The 17,707-nt window shown below is 31.7% G+C and overlaps 1 protein-coding gene across 1 annotated transcript; it reads left to right on the top strand.

Moving 5' to 3' along the window:
- The first annotated feature begins 11,437 nt into the window (after nt 1-11,437).
- On the top strand, nt 11,438-16,497 carry LOC114416032 (ERBB-3 BINDING PROTEIN 1-like). Its single transcript, XM_028380917.1, has 10 exons — nt 11,438-11,573; nt 11,709-11,836; nt 12,021-12,105; nt 12,230-12,379; nt 12,492-12,645; nt 15,098-15,313; nt 15,395-15,531; nt 15,639-15,730; nt 15,818-15,997; nt 16,168-16,497. The coding sequence occupies exons 2-10, from the start codon at nt 11,746-11,748 to the stop codon at nt 16,233-16,235; spliced, it is 1,173 nt and encodes a 390-aa protein (XP_028236718.1). The 5' UTR covers nt 11,438-11,573; nt 11,709-11,745; the 3' UTR covers nt 16,236-16,497.
- The last annotated feature ends 1,210 nt before the right edge of the window (nt 16,498-17,707 follow it).

Genomic DNA, 17,707 nt, shown 5'->3' with positions numbered 1-17,707 from the left:
TGGGTTAGAACCCAATGCAAGTCCATATAGTTATCACTAAAAATACCGCTAATCTCATTGAGTGTAGAAATTGAGTAATTTTAATCTTTAAGGAAGTGATTGGTACCAGACAATTTTTTAATTTTTTGGTAATAAGAATTCGGGAAACTTTCCCATGTTTAATTACTTTTGAATATAACATCCTCCGTAAACATTGTTTCTTGGAAATGCATTTTAGAAGTTTCTCACAATTTTTTTCTTCTAAAGTAGGTAAAATTCTAACTTTTCTGAGTTAAAAAAATTTATTGTAGTAAAAATACTATATTACTTTTTTATTAAATCATTTCATGTGGTAAATAATTAAAATTTTTAGTAAAATATCACTTACTCTTTTATTTCCAAAAAAAAATTATATAAATATTTTTAAAAATATTTATGATTAACTAGACATATTTTAGTCATCATTAGGAATCATTAATTGAAACAAAACAAAATCTGATCAGTTATTCTTTATGCACCATTCGATTGTCTTTAAATGAGAAAGTGAGAGCAAAGAGAGAGAGAACGAAGAGGAGGGAAAGAAAAGAGAGACTAAGGGAGGGATAGGTTGGGGAGCCAGATAGTGGAGATGAAAATGGATATTTTAGTCTTTTAATTTCTTGTACTTTGGACGATAAGCTGTTCCGTGATTTACTAAATAACAAGAAATTATAGTTTTGTGTTGTTCATCTTTATTTTATTTTATTTATGTTGTCCAGTATTATATTTTTAGCCAATCTAATAGACTTTATATCTCTAAGTCACAAACACGGTGAAAATTAAGAAAAATAAGTCTCACGAAAACTCAATTAATTCACTTTTCATTATATTTCCATTATGTTTATGACTTTTTTTTTTATTCGACATCAATGTACATGAATTTTATGATAAAAGTTTCACACATCATGACTCATTTTAAAGATATAAATAACTAATTTGATTTTTTTTTAAATATAAGAGACTGAAATAAATATAATAAAAAAACATTGAGTGTGTTTAGATATTCATTTGGATACTTCAAACATACTTTTGGAGGTGATACAACCATTTGGGAGTCTTTTTTTTTTTCTTAATTATTATTTGGGGTTCATTTTGAATTATTATCCTAGAGGGAGTAAGTTGTAACATATGTTATTACATTTGAACAGAAAGTAGTAATTGATATTATGATTTTTTTTAACTAAAATTGTAAAATATTTTACCACTTCATATAATTTTTTTAAAAAATATGACTTTAAAGTCGTAGGATTAATTTTTTTGTTTTTTGTTTTTACAACTTAAAGTTGCTAAAGTTTTTTAAATTTTTTTATAGAAGTCATAAATGAATTTAGAACTTCTATTTTTTCGTATATCTTTTTAAATTGTAAATAATTTTTTAATTTAATTATTTAAAGAATAAATGTAGTTTTACTTTTTTTAGTTTTATTTAATATTTTGTATATGTTTTTTTAATGGTTTTATTTAATATTTTCTATATTTGTTAATGTTGTTTTATTTAATATATTTTCTATATTTAATATTTTTTATATTTTTTTACTAATGTTAAGGATTATTATTTATTTTCTAAATTAAAAAAATAATGCCAAAGACCTAAATTAAAATAAAAATATTAAAATGTATTACATCTTCGTTTAACAAAAATATTAATAGTGAGATGATATCCTACAACGAGTTCTTTTATATATGCGTCAAGATCTCTCATATTGTTGCATTAGATTTGTTGGTGGTTGTTGTCCTTTTATCTTACAACCTCTTCCTCCTCCTGTTCTAGGATGATTAATGTAATTGTTTGTTGTTGTTGAGGAACATGATCATCATTGTGGTCATCATCATCATTATTGTTGGTATTGTTATCATTATTTTTCTCCTCATCCTCATGACCCATGCCATGCATTTGAATAAGTAATGATGAATGATAACAAGAGCTCGATAGTGGTGGGTTATATGCAGACGACGAAGTGTTGAAAGTGGTATCACACCTTTGTGAGAGTCCTTAAAAAACATTTGAGGTAGAAGGAACTTGAAATGAGTATTGATGCATATATGATGAGAACTTTAATGGTTGAAAACTTTGTTCACATCCTTGAGGCATATATTTAGAAAAGCCCGTTGATTGATAAATAGATTGTGCATGTGATTGATGAAGTTGGGGCATATATCTAGAAACATGCATTGGAGGTACATTGGGTTCAGCACGTGATTGATGGTGGTGATGGCCAGGATAATATTGTAAATTAAGATTTACGAAGTTAGAAATAATAATGAATAATAATAACAATAAGTTATCAAAATTCTAAAGTAAACTTACTACCTCAGCAGATAATGTCCTCTCATGCGATATATAGTTCGATGTATATACCATTGCATGTATTCTTAATTTTCATGCAAAATACCATGACCCATTTCACCTTGAACAATATAATCATTCCAATTATTCCATTTGTCAATCCAGTGACAATGATGGTAAGACCAAAAAATATTTGTTCTCCTTCTCATATTTATGTCGCGGAGTTGGTCTAGGTTTGATGAATTGGTGGGTCATCTGGAATATTTTGTCACAGTCCAAATTATCTCATGACCCTATCTACTGCATGTCATTCCATAATTGCAAAACATATGAGTGATACTTTTGCACGAACCATCATAGATACCTCATCATTATTAATTATGGCCTTATTTGGGATGTCTCATAAGGTGTCCACAAGAATTGCAAGACATATATTATTATTGTCACATATTTATTAACGAATGGGAAACACAAAGAAATACTTAACATGAAATTTAAGAAATGAACCTCATTCATATGTAGTCTATTAAATATGACACGTATTAGTGTGACTGAATTGGTGACAATGTTTGTTTGGGTCATCGGTCGAGACCACCTTTGTGCAAGAGGAAATTTAAGTCATTCTTGTACTTCTTCGTTAAATAGGTCATGTATTTGTGGGCAATGCATTTAATGTGGTCCCACGCCCATGATTGTAGTAGCAACAAACATTCACGGATTTCAGTTTGTAAAGGCTTTATAACCTGATCTAAAGCTCGAAAAAAGGGAAGTTAATACTATTGCAGTCCATTTATAATGACTTGTCTTAGTCAAATTTGATAACAAAAAGAGACACATAAAATGAACTCTTGCTCCTAATATATCAGACATCAAACATTCGCCTATGAGCATCATGATATAAGCTCTAGCATGTTGTGCAATCACAACATCATCAACATCAACGAAAAGTTGTTGAAAATTTTGCCACAACCATGTTAAATAAATCATTTTTCCCTTGATATACTTATCAGGTGAAGTGTCCCTTAGTAAGGCCTAATAAGCAACACGTACATCACCAGTAATGACACCAGTTACCGACAGTCCATCAATCTTGAGGCCCAATTGCAGGGCCACATTTTGTATAGTTATGGTTGTCTCCCATGTGAAAAATGAGATGTGTGAGTTTTGGGTCTCCAACATTCAACCAACGCAATGACCAATGACCAAATACTAGTTAATATCAATTTGTCCGACAATTATAACACGACTAAAACTAGCTTCATTTATAAAGTTTTTCACACAATTATCTATACGATCCAAGTGCGTAAAAGTCTAGACATAATTACACCTTGAATGAATCATTCTTTCTTGGCCTTCCCACACTTGATTCAAGATATGATTGTCTTGTAAGCGCAACAACAAGCCATGAATAGGTCCAGGTTGTGCATGGACCATTGCTTCATAATAAAGGAAACAATAGATTGCAAGAAGGATGAAAAAGGTAGGATGTGAGAAAAAGAAATAAGCTTTGTGAAGGAAGTTAGGTTGGATGAAAATAAGAATGGAGAAGAATGAAAGAGCAAGTGGATAAAGGCAAACTATATGAGATAAGTTGGCTTTGTTGACTCATTAAAGTGAGAATCAATCTCATGGCATTGAGTTCACATGGCATGCATCAATAGATAATGTAAATTATTCATGCCTTTGAGTTTCACATGGCATGCATCCTAGATAGTGTAAATTATTAATGTCTTTGAGTGAACATTTCATGCATTTGTCTTTAACCAACTTTGAGAATCTCGTGCCTATGTACTTGATTGGACTTCACATAATGCTTTGAGTTCACATGATTGAAATGTCATGCCTTTGAGTTCATGTTGAACGCGTAGAATAGAATCTCGTAGCTTTGGACTTTATTGAAGGTGTAGCCTTTGGGCTCTTCAAGTTATCATTCAAGAGCTTTATTATTGAGTCTGCACTATCATTCACGAGCTAAGATTCTTCATTATTCACGAGCAACATAGTTGAAATCTTGTATGGTCATTTCCATACTTCATTTCATGCAAGCTAGCCTCTTGCAATATTCACTTTCTTCTTAATATTCACAAGCCTAGCCTAACCTGTTATTTTCCTGAGCCATAGTTGAAATGATGTATCTGCCTTAGTTGCAAGCTAGCCTTTGATATGAGCAGCATCTAGCTTTTCCTGTTGTTCTGCACCAGCCTAACATGCATTCCCTTATTTTCCATGTGCACTAGCCTCTTGCATTTCCTTATTTCCATTATTCATTCACAAGCTTGTTGCATTTCCTATTTTCTTCATGCATGGACGACAAGTAAGATGTAACATCCCAATTTTTCGTAAATAAATTTAAAAAGCTTTTTAGTAAAAATAAATAAATAAATAAATATAGAGCAAATAATAGGTTGAGTACCCTAGGTATAAATAGTTATGTTAAGTCAGCTCCCTCCTTTTGGCCTCATTTTCGTTTTTTCCCTTCTCCTCTCAAAATCCTTTCTTTTTCCCGCAGCCCACCAAACCAGTCTCAGAAAAATGACGATCTCGAACCCGTTCACCGTTGGATCGTCGTGAAACTTGAGTATCATGTTCACAACCCAATTCTGAACATTCTCACCGTTGGGAAGTTCAAAATCATATCTGAGCTTAAAGGAAAACCCTTCGCATTGTAGCATTTTAATTTCCCGCAGAAACCCAATACTGTCTCGGTAAAACTAAGATCTCGGTTTCGTTAGCCGTTGGATTTTCATGAAATTTGGATATGTTGTTCGAAATTCAATTGCGCACGCTTTGACCGTTGGGATTTGCGAGATGATGTTCGTGGAGAGAGAAAAAGGAATCGCATGAAGATAGTCCAAATGGAGGCTTCAATCCCTTTTACGTTTCTCTGACGTTTGGGAACTCTATCGGAGCAGTCGGAGGAGAAACCGAAGGAATCTTAGGGAACCGCTCGAGATGTTGTTATCGCTGTCGGAAGACACGTGAGTCCGCTTAGAGGTAAGGGATGAGTTATTCACAATTGGGGATTAGTGAAAACATGTGTAGGGATCCTTAGAGGATTAAATTGGGGTTTTATTTTGGGATGTTTGTTAAATTACAATTTTTCCTTTATGATTATAACTAAAATATTGATGTCCTAATGAAGATTGCTTGATAAATTGTGCTCTTGATATTTGTATGTTTCGACCTATGATTTTGATATAATTGTGTAATATTATTTGAGGGGTTTTAGTCCTCATGTTGTGATGGTCTTTTATATAAATTGTGATATTGAGGATATGAAATAATGATTCAAATTGTGAGTATGTGATAAATTGTAGAATAACATGTTGCTTTGAGATTATAATATTGTTATTGAGATTGAGTATAAGTGTAAAGTTGAACATGTGTTAATTTGTGAGATACGTGTAAACATGTGATGGTGGATTGTCACACTATGAGATGTGAAATTGTGAATGAGTTCTAGTTGTGGATAAGTGTGTAGTTAACACTTGATGTGAAATTACTTGTGTTGTAAGCTATGAATTGTACAATAACCCGACCAGTGTTATCTTGAGAAAAGCGTTGATGCACAGTGTTAAAGAGAAAATGTAGGTTTCCTATTTAGGAACCAGTGTTAAATCGTAGCGCAATTGTGTTGAACGTGTTTAAAACACGAGTGTAAGGTCGTGGGTATTGTATAATTCATGAGCAGTGTCTGCATGCAAAAATTATTTTAGGGGTTGGACCTGAATCAGGAGGGAGAGGCCCTGACGGACTCTTCGGAGTGTAGGCCTTGGGGGTCACCGGGTTTGAGTGTTCCTTTAAGCCTATGCTGATCTCATATGGTTGGAGCATTCTCGCAAAACATCGTGACCCTGACTGGTCTCCCTATGATCTTACTTAGTGAGAGTGACCTGACAAACCCATTGTGTGGTGTGTCTTGTTATGTACTCCTAAGCGCCCCAGGGTGGTTTTTCACTGACATGGTACCACATTGCATATAGGATTGAGTCTTAGCATAACTGTTGCATATGCTTGCTAATTGATGTGTTATTATATCTTGATCAGAGTGTGTGATTCTTGTGTAATGTGATTGATGATTGAAAAGTGAATTTTGAATGACGAAGTGGTGAAGTTACTTGAGCTATGTTTAAACAAGTGGTATCTCATTTATATAATATGTATATTTAATTGTCTTGTTTCTCTATTAGCTAGGAATGTGATAACTCACTTGCTGTGTGTTGTTGTGTTTGGATCCTGTGATGATCTTGAACTTGTGTTCGGGGGAGCAGATGAATAGGTGGATGACTATGAAGAACCTCATGCTAGAGGGCACGAGAACACAACGCTCTGATAGGATGTGACATTAGGATATAGGTTCTATATTAATTGTATGAAGCTTAGACGACCTTGTTTGAGTCGAGAATACTTTATTATTTATTTGGACAAGTTTGAATATGATGTAGAAGAAAATGAATGTGAGCCTTTTTTCCCCTTTGAAAGACTTGTAAAAAAAAATGTTTTAAAAATACTTTTAATAAATATTTGAATTTTTTTTTCCTTATTAGTATATATGTGAGGGGTAGAGGGTGTCACATTAAGATGACTTAGAAGTCGTAACACATGGCTCGACTTCAAAGTCGTAACAATGGCCACGACTTTAGTACTTTATGTAGGATGGAAGTGGCATTCTAGTTCAGGAGTCATGGGTTAGGGCACAACTTTAAAATCGTGACATTTGGCATGACTTTAAAGTCGTGTTTATTATTATTTTTTAAAATAATATGTCATATGTTAATATTATTTTAGGGTTTTAGTTGATTAAAATTTTTATATGTTATAAGTAAATATTTTGTTAGGGTTTTAGTTAGATAAAAATGTTATATGTTATAAGTTAATATTATTTTAGGGTTTTAGTTATTTAAAAATTTTATATGTTATAAGTTAATATTTTGTTAGGGTTTTAGTTAATTAAAAATATTATATGTTATAAGTTAATATTATTTTAGGATTTTACTTATTTAATAATGTTATATGCTATAAGTTAATATTATTTTAGGATTTTACTTATTTAATAATGTTATATGTTATAAGTTAATATTTTGTTAGGGTTTTAGTTAATTAAAAATGTCATATGTTATAAGTTAATATTATTTTAGGGTTTTACTTATTTAAAAATGCTATATGTTATAAGATAATATTATTTTAGGGTTTTACTTATTATTATTATTATTATTTATACAAAAATGTTATAAATTATAATTAATTAAATGAAAAAATAATGAACATGACATGAAATTCATGGAAGTTAAAACACTATTCATCATTCATGGAAAACGTACGATTTTCATCTTCATCATAAAAGGGACGATATGTGGCACTCAAGCTCACTCGTAATATTTCATATTAAAAATGTTAGGATCTTTCATATTTTACAAAATATTATTCATCTTTCATCTTCACATTTCCTTACTATCTTTCCGGTATATTTTTTTTATTTAATGTTAGATACTATAAATTATTTACATTTTGACTAATAAATTACATTTTTATTTTTCAAAGATAGCTAGTGAAAAACTCATAATAAGAGATAATGTTAGCGATTTTAGTGACGAGGATCAAGAGCATGATGTTCACGAAAGTGAAGAACCAAACAATCAAAGCCAATGTAAGTCATCTTCATATTTTGAAACTATTAATATCTAACTTTAAGAAGATCTATAGTACTTAAATCCTTATCAGAACAGAGGGAGTGACGATATGGATGACCTTTATGAAGGCAAGATATTTGAATAAAAGCAAGCAATTATGAATGCCATTAAGAAATTTCATCTTCTACATTCATTTAATTTTGATGTTAAAGAGAACAAGAGTGATAAGTATGTTGTTAAGTGTAATCAATATGGTAATGGATGTCATTAGAGTGCGAGAACATCCTTCAGCAAAATACGCAGGAGGTGGGAGATGAAAAAAATAAATGGTATTCATGCTTGCACAACTTCACTCATATCACAAGATCATGTTAGGTTAGACTTATTTGTAATTGCTCATAATATTGTTCACTTAATAAAAACAAATCATGATATCCAAATCAAAACCTTGATTGTAGACATCCTACAACGCTTTGGTTATACTGTGACATACAAAAAAGCCTGGATAGCTAAACAAAAAGCACTTGAAATTGCATTTGGAAGTGGGAAAGAATCATATAGTTATATGCATGTATGGATGACAGCTGCTCAACACTTTGTACCAAATACAATTTTTAGATACAAAACATCCACTTCAATGGAGGATGGTGAGGATGAGTCTTCTAAGGTGATTCTTAATCGTGTATTTTGAGCTTTTAAGCCATGCATTGAAGGCATTCAATATTGCAAGTCAATTGTGTAAGTAGATTGGACATTTTTAACTAAAAAATATCGTGGTACTTTGTTGACTGCCATTGAACAAGATGGTAGTAGAAACATTTTTCCACTTGCTTTTGCAATTGTTGAGAGCGAGAGCAAAGAAGCTTGAATGTGGTTCTAGCATTATTTGAGGAGATATGTTACACCTCAATCAAATTTGTGTATTATATCAAACAGGAGGAACCAGTTTGCTAGTAGCTTTGGGATCAGAACGAGTTGGGGGGATTGGACTAGATGTATCTTTTGTGTATTGCATTTGCCACATTGCATTAAATTTTAACAAACAGTTTAAAAATGTTGACTTAAAAAAATGGCAAGCTTCTAACCATTTCATGCATCAAATTCTTACATTATTACGTGTTCATCATATTTATTATTCATTGTTTTATCTTTTGCCATATGATATGAGATGAGGAAATCATAATTTGAAGCAAAGTTGCTCGCAATGCGATCAAAGTTTCCACGAGCAGCAGATTGGTTGGACCAAATTCCCAAGAGTAAATGGACTCATTGCTACATGAAGAGGTATATGTCATGATGTATGAAAATCGACACATTGCTACCTCGCATTATGTTTACATGTACGTTCAAGAAACAAGAGAGTTTGAGGTTCAGGAAATTACAAATACACGAATTAGATGACAAGCAATGACATACACTATCAAATTGAACAAATGGTCGTGTGATTGTAGAGGATTTTAGAAACTTCGAATTCCTTGCTCGTATGCAATTACAATGTGTGCTTCTTGCAATTTAAATTATGATGACTTTGTTGACCCTATATACAAGTTGGATAACATTTACAAAGTTTATCAACATCACTTTGATTCCCTTGGAAGCAAAAATAAATGGTCTCAATATTTGGGTTCATATTTTATGTCTGATCCTTCGATGACAAGAGACATTAAGAAGGCTAGCCACTACTCATATACATAATGGGATGAACAAACCAATTTCAACTAGACCTAAGAAATGCTCATTGTGTAGAACTAAATGACATAATCGTAGTAACTATCCATACAAGCAAATTGATGGCTAATATTGATTCTACTTTTTATGCTTTTGTTTAATTTGTATTGTTCATTTTATATTAATGTATTATGTTACTTTTGTTTTACACAATTACTTTTGTTACTAAATTATTTTCTGTTGTTAATATTAAAATAATTTATAAAATAAAATTTAATTAATATTATAGTACGAAATTATTAACTTACTTAATGATAATTATAAAAATTAATTAATTTTATAAGTTAATATTAGTAACAAAATATTTTAATATTTTCATTTAAATTTAAGTCTTTTGCATTATTTTTTTAATTTACAAAACAAATAATAATCCTTAACATTAGTAAAAAATATTAAATATATAAAATATATTGAATTAAAAATATAGATAATATTGAAATAAAATCAAATATAGAAAATATATTAAATAAAAAATATTCAAAAAATATTAAATAAAACCATATAAAAAATATAAAATATTAAGTAAAACTAAAAAAAGTAAAAATATATTTATTTATTAAATAATTAAATTAAAAATTATTTATAATTTTTTTAAAAAAATATAAAAAAATATAAGTCGTAAATAAATTTAGAAATTTTATAAAAAAAATTAAAAAACTTTAACGACTCTAAATTTGTAGAAAAATGCAAAAGACGAAAAACAAAAAAGAATTAATCCTACTGAAGTCGTAAAATATTTAAAATAAAAAATAAAAATAATAACATTCGTCATGAGTCATGATAGATGTTACGACTTACTCCTTTTAAGATCATTATTCAGAACGACCCCCAAATGTTAATTACAAAAAATCCTAAATGGTGATTTTCCCACTTTTGGAACCTTAAACTTAGTTTTGAATCATGTTTAAATTCCCCTAAATTATTTTTGAAACCTATGCTTTAGAAAAACTTGAGGTTTGGATCAAAAGTAACAAATAAGTTGCTTTTAAACTAAAAATACTTTTGATTTTTATATTTACAATAAAAATATGAAGTAAAAGTCTTTTGATTAATATTATTCAAATAAATTTTATTTTATCAATAATTTTTTTTTCAAAAATATCTAAACATAAATTAATTTTATAATATACTTTTAGTTTAAATTTATATTTACAAATTTTAATCTAAATATGCTCTTAAGATACTATAAGTGCATTTTAACTTCAATTTATAAGACTTTGTTAAAAAAAAACTTAAATTTATAATATTTACTCTAGAGAGAGAGAGAAACGGTAATAATTAGGCAAAATTGTAAAATTGATCCCCTACTTTATCTCCAATTACGGATTTGGTCCTCCTATAATTTAATTCACAAATTTGATCCCCCAAATCCCTGCAAAATTGGTCATAGAAGTCTGATTTGGATGTTGACCGTTAAGTCTAGACCTTGATGGCCACGTGCCAATGCCACGTGTCAACGTATGAGTGGTTCCCTGTAAAGACTTCATTTTTTGTAGGTAAAATTGTACTTTTGGTCTCCCAGTTTTACTCCAATTTCGATTTTGGTCCCCATATAATTTAATTCACACATTTGGTCTCCCAATTTTATAAATCCCTTTATTGAAGGAACAATTTAAACGTGTGAGGATAACGGTCAAAGTTCAAATCGAGTTTCTAGAACCAATTTTGCAAGGATTTATAAAACTGAGGACCAAATCCTAAATTGGAGATAAACTGGGGACCAAAAGTGCAATTTTACCTAAGAATTAAAACAAAAACCCTAACGCTAGTGCAACCAAAGCACAAATCCTATATAAGCCACCGCTTCCCCATGACCCTGTGTTCGACTAACCCTAGTTCATTGCACTGCAACTTAGCCACTTAAACCCAATTCGTTAGCCTCTCCACATCTTCACTGCTTCTTCCATACAGTGAGTAGCAACTTTCTGCTCCTCAATGCTTCATCTGAGTTTTCCGTCTTTTTGTTTTTCTTGATGCCGTTTTTGCCTACCCACTTGGATAAAGTTTTGATCTCCCGTTTTATTTTTCTTTTGGGTGTTTTTCAGAATCCGAAACCAGACGGAATTCACAAAAGACGTTACCATGTCGGACGATGAGAGAGAGAAGAAGGAATTGGATCTCACTTCTCCGGAAGTTGTCACTAAGTACAAGAGCGCCGCTGAGATTGTTAACAGTGTGTTTCACTCTCTCATTTCTCATTTTTTTGGGTTAAATTCTAAAAGGGTTTTTGTTTTTGGATACATTGGGTTTATTACTTTGATGGGTTATCGTTAAAGTTTTCTGTTTTACTTTGATGGGTTATTTGCGTTTTTATTTTTCTTATGTTGATGAGTAAGGTTTTGTTTTTAATTAAACAGAGGCCTTGCAGTTAGTTATTTCGGAATGTAAACCAAAGACAAAGATTGTTGACCTTTGCGAGAAAGGGGATTCGTATATTAGAGAGTAAGCTTTGTGCTTAATCTTGCCCCATTTGTATTTGTTACAGGTGTTTATGATTGTTCTTTTATTATTTTGTGATTTTAGCTTATGGGGCTTGCTGTGTTTTTTTTTTTTTTTTCTAATGAAGGCAAACTGGTAACATGTACAAGAATGTGAAGAGGAAGATTGAGAGAGGTGTTGCCTTCCCGACATGTGTGTCTGTGAACAACACTGTCTGTCACTTCTCTCCTCTTGCCAGTGATGAAACAGTGTTGGAAGACGGTGATATAGTGAAAATGTAAGTCTCCTTTTTTGGAGCAATTGTTTGTGATAGATGGTGAAAAAATGGTATAGATATATTTGGCTGTTATTGGTGACTGGATGTTAAAAGTGTGTTTGGTTCGTTACAGTGACATGGCTTGTCATATAGATGGGTTCATTGCTGCTGTGGCTCACACCCATGTTCTTCATGAGGGGCCAGTTACAGGACGGGCAGCTGATGCTATTGCAGCAGCAAACACCGCCGCCGAAGTGGCCTTGCGGCTTGTAAGGCCAGGAAGGAAGGTAATTATATGTAAGAATTTCTTCCTATGTCTGCTTTTGTATAGTTTGAGTTGATGAGATGATTTTGATTCTTTTACTTGATTCCACTGCATGGCTCTTATGTTTGGTTTGCTATGGTCTGTGTAATTGTTGTTAATATGGTTGGATCACTTGCTGTGGTGGATTGGTTATGGCTCTAAGGAAAAACTGATTGGTTTGATTGCCTTGTTCTTGATGCATACTTGTAGCATTGATATGGGTAATGACACCCATATTTACATGGTACAGATGGAATCAATTTTTTAAGAAATTATAATGTAAATGGCTAGAATATCAATAGCGGGAAATAGTGCTGCTTTAGTGCCAGAATGGCATGGAGTGACCCAGGGTCCCTACATGGAGACAGTTAGGTCTTGGTTTAGTGTGTGGCAGTCCTATCTGCTCTACCAGATCGGTGGAGCGGGTGCTACATCGATTCTGGGCTGTATCCTCAAAATAATATCCTATTACCCTTAACAACAATTCTCTTGTCCTCTCCCCCAGTCTTTATTTTTTCTCTAGTGACTAACCCTGTTCTTCAGCGACCCATTCTCTTTTTCTACGGTGACCCACTCTGTCTCTGTTTCCTTTTTTATTTTTAAAATTATTCTGCTGTTTCCTGTCTTTTTCTGCTCTGTATTCTCTTTGTATTCTGGTGTTTTCTGACTTCCTCCACCACATTGCTATTTACTTGTTTGTTTGTTTGTTTAGTTTAGGTACTGCCTTGAAGTGAATCCTTGTGAATTTTGATCTCTAAATGATGAAAACTGTGATGAGCTAGGGATAAATTCCAATGAAGCTTTATAGTCATAGTTACACTGATAGAGATAATGTTTTTCCCCTTCCTGTTGCTAAAATATGTTTTTTCACATCTTATTCTGTTTTCTATTTTTTATTTTATTTGGATGTCGGTTCCAACCAATTGGATATTATTTCCCCTGCATAATGAATACTATTATGCATGGATATTTATTCCTTGAGTTCCTCTTCAATAATGAGTATGGGGAAGTCCACTTGGAGAGAGATAAATAATCATTTTATCCTGGTTAATGTGACACCATTAGATTGCATGGTTATTTCTCCTAGAGGGCCTTGCTATTGCTGGGTAATTCAAAGTGTTGTCTTGTTTGTTTTTCAATTTGTTGCATGGAAGTGTTTCTATGACACAGATCAAGTTTGTGTATCAGAATATATTTTTTTGTCATGCTTTTTTAGTTTGCCATAAGCCTATAAGCTATACTCTATTTCTTGTAGTTTGTATTTGTCTCTTGTCATTTGTTTTTGTATCATGCACTATGAACATAGGAACCATGCTTAGTGGATGTTCAGTAAGAATCAGAATGTTGTTTGCCTAATTTTTAACCCTATATGATGACCACATATCAAAAGCTATGGGCATTTGTCCAAGTGAAGCTTGTGTCATAGTTACTCTGATAGGGATTTATCTTACAAAATGCAATCCCAAGTTTAATCGTAACCGAATTGTTAATAGTTGCAAGAAATTTTCTTTTGGCTGTCAGGCACTCAGCTCTCTTGTAATCTTGTATTGTCCTATATTTGCCATTGTATGAATCAAACCAATGCAAGTTTTGTTTTTTTGTTATGACAAAGCTTGCCATTATTATGTATTTTTAAGTCAACGCCTGCCTATCTTTAAAGTCTTAGAAATGGCAACTTTGCCGAGGTTATCGATACTATATTGATTTTCCTCCTTTCCCTGTTGCCTAAACTACAATTGGCTGAATAAATAGTTAAATGTTGTGCTGATTTTTTAGTCAGTACCCTTGTCTATTGTTAGCCAACATGGAACAATATTCAAATTGATGCCTGCCTGTAAGTGTATGTAGTTATGTCTTAGGAATGGCAACTTTGCCGAGGTTATCGATATTATATTGATCTCTCTCCTTTCCCTGTTGCCCAAAGTACAATTGGCTGATAAAATAGTTAAATATTGTGCTGATTTTATAGTCAGTACCCTTGTCTATCGAAGCCAACATGGAACAACTTTCAATTTCAATCTTAGAAATGGCAACTTTGCCGAGGTTATCAATACTATATTGATTTTCCTCCTTTCCCTGTTGCCTAAACTACAATTGGCTGATAAAATAGTTAAATGCTGTGCTGATTTTATAGTCAGTACCCTTGTCTATTGCAGCCAACATGGAACAAAATTCAAATAAATTCCTTTGTGTATTTGCAAAAGTTGTATAATTAGCAACTTTTCCTCTGCTGCATAGTAGTCACTGAAGGCTTATTTGCTTGTAATATTTTTTTGTGATATGATCCCATGTTTAACTAAAAATTATTTTGCAACAATTTTAAATGAAATTAGTGTTTGTATGCTGAAAGACTAGATTTGTAATTTATTGTCACAGTTATGTAACTAAATAAGAGGAAGTACATATTCTTATGGATTTTGTTCTTTTCCTGACAGAACAAGGATGTAACTGAAGCAATTCAAAAGGTTGCTGCTGCGTATGATTGTAAAATTGTTGAGGGTGTTCTTAGCCACCAAATGAAACAGTTTGTGATTGATGGGAATAAGGTTGTGCTTAGTGTATCCAATCCAGATACAAGGGTTGATGATGCAGAGTTTGAGGAGAATGAAGTTTATGCAATTGATATCGTAGCAAGTACTGGAGATGGCAAGGTAATTTGGTTTTATTAATATATTTACTGATATGATGCATCTTCCTAATCCTTTGCTTAGTAAAATTCCAATCTCTTGCAGCCTAAGCTGTTGGATGAGAAGCAGACAACTATTTATAAGAGAGCTGTTGACAAGAGCTATCATTTAAAGATGAAAGCATCTAGGTTCATTTTCAGTGAAATAAGCCAAAAGTTTCCCATCATGCCATTCTCAGCAAGGTTAGCTTGATTCACCTAAATGTTTCAATACTTAGTTTAAACTCGAGGTTTTGAATTTGGGTTCTCTTTGTTACCTGTTAAATTAAATGTTAACCCTTTCATAATAGGGCTTTGGAAGAGAAAAGAGCTCGGTTAGGTTTAGTGGAATGTGTTAATCATGAGCTCCTGCAACCTTATCCTGTTCTGCATGAAAAGCCTGGTAATATATTTGTGTTGTGACTTTATTAGATCCCCATTGTCATATTTTTTACACTTTTTATGTCTCACATTCTTGGTTATTTTTCAGGTGATGATGTTGCACATATCAAATTCACTGTATTGCTAATGCCCAATGGATCAGATCGTGTCACATCTCACCCACTCCAGGAATTGCAGCCCACCAAAACAATAGACGATCCTGAAATCAAGGCATGGCTAGCATTGGGTACGAAGACAAAGAAGAAGGGTGGTGGAAAGAAGAAGAAAGGTAGGCTCGAATGTGTATTCTAGCATGTTATATTAATTTGTGTAATTGGGAGCACCCTTGGACCATGTATAACTTGTTATCTCATTAATTGCATCTTTTAGATGTTAACCTTAGTGATTGTGAACTAATTGTCAAATGGGTTCTCAAGAAATGGTTTTGGTTGTTTGCAGGTAAGAAGGGGGCAGAAGCTGAACCAATGGAGGCAACAAATGGTGCTACACCCCAAGAGCAAGATTGAGACAAAAACCATAGATTTTGCTTTTTGATCCCTTTCAATTTTGGCACATTTTTCACCAAGTTGTATCTGCTTGATTGTGAATTTAGTACAGCCTTCGGACACCCAATGTTAATAGGAATTTGATTTCCTTGGCTATTGTACTTGACCTGAATGCTGTACTCCTGATTAAGCATAAATATGCTTAATTGTTGGAAAATATATCAAATTTAAAACCCCAATTTTGTGTTTGGAAATGTGTGTTCTGTGCCTAGGTTGAAATGTTGACCTTTTTGCATTGGTTAGACACTATTGTTTTGTATATGCACGTAGCTGGACCGATTGTTTTGTGGGAGAATGAATATTTATGTAATATCGGCAAAACTTAAAAGAGGAAATAATACATGAGATTTTGTGAAATTATACCATATGTACAAATGGAAGTTTAACTCAAGTTAACTCTTAAGGAAGTGATTCATGAAGTATTATGAATTTTAATTAATTAATTTATTTTTTCTTTTTACACGTAGAAGATAACTTCAATTTAGAAGATGTCATTTGTCTGATGAGAAATAAAAAAACGATATTGTAAATTCGAGCAACGAATTGAGTGGGAGAGTTGCAGTGGACAAGAGGATTCATTATTTCTTTCTGTTCAAAATTGTGCATGACACTTTCATCTTGTACGAGTAACCTTCTTTATAGGCGTTAAGGTAATATTTTAAAGGATAAATAATTATTTTTATTCTTGAATGTGTAATATAAAAAATACGACAAATAAATATATCATTTTTAATTATCAATATGAGAACATATTTGTCATATAATATTTGTTTTACTTGTCATTTTTTTTTCACTCTTTGGGAATATGAATTGATAAATAGTTACTTTTGTTTCTAAATGTGAATGGGTAAATAATCACTTTTGTTTTTAAATATGTAATTTGTTGATAGATGTGTCCCTTGAAAGATAAAAATGTAAAATTTAGTCTCTGAAAGTGTAAAAAATACAACAAATACATGCAGTCGATAACTTCTGTCTGTCATCGTTAATAAAATAGTCAAGATTTAAAGAAGTAAAATATGGGATATATTTATCTTTTAGGGTAATTTGGAAAAATTTGTTATAATTGATATACTGTTACATTGTTTTTTTTTTTGGTAAACTGATACAATATTTATTTTGGATAATTTCTATTGTGATAGATAAATTATAGTTGATAATCAATATTCTCGTTATTATTATGTTTGTTTTAAATCATGTTTGTCGATATATTTTTTAAGCGATTATTGTAATGTTATGCTTGTAATGATAAAAAATGATAAAAATTTATCCTAAAATTATATTTTACCCTTAAATGAAATGAAATTTTGGGTCTAATAAATTAGTTCAATAGAAACATACTAATATTTAAGTTCAATAAAAAATTATTGACATTTTTCGTCCAATAATGATAATTTATTAACATTTTTGGTCCAATAGAACATACAAACATT

Source organism: Glycine soja, chromosome 1 (genome assembly GCF_004193775.1).
Source record: "Glycine soja cultivar W05 chromosome 1, ASM419377v2, whole genome shotgun sequence".
NCBI lineage: Eukaryota > Viridiplantae > Streptophyta > Magnoliopsida > Fabales > Fabaceae > Glycine > Glycine soja.
This window is presented reverse-complemented; position numbering and strand designations above follow the sequence as displayed.

What these genes read in the sequence shown, in the direction of transcription:
- LOC114416032 (XM_028380917.1), top strand. Translation starts at nt 11,746, where the DNA reads ATGTCGGACGATGAGAGAGAGAAGAAGGAATTGGATCTCACTTCTCCG. An exon ending in CGCCGCTGAGATTGTTAACA is followed by an intron (nt 11,837 to 12,020) that starts GTGTGTTTCACT and finishes TTAATTAAACAG; the next exon opens with AGGCCTTGCAGTTAGTTATT. An exon ending in TTGTAAGGCCAGGAAGGAAG is followed by an intron (nt 12,646 to 15,097) that starts GTAATTATATGT and finishes TTTTCCTGACAG; the next exon opens with AACAAGGATGTAACTGAAGC.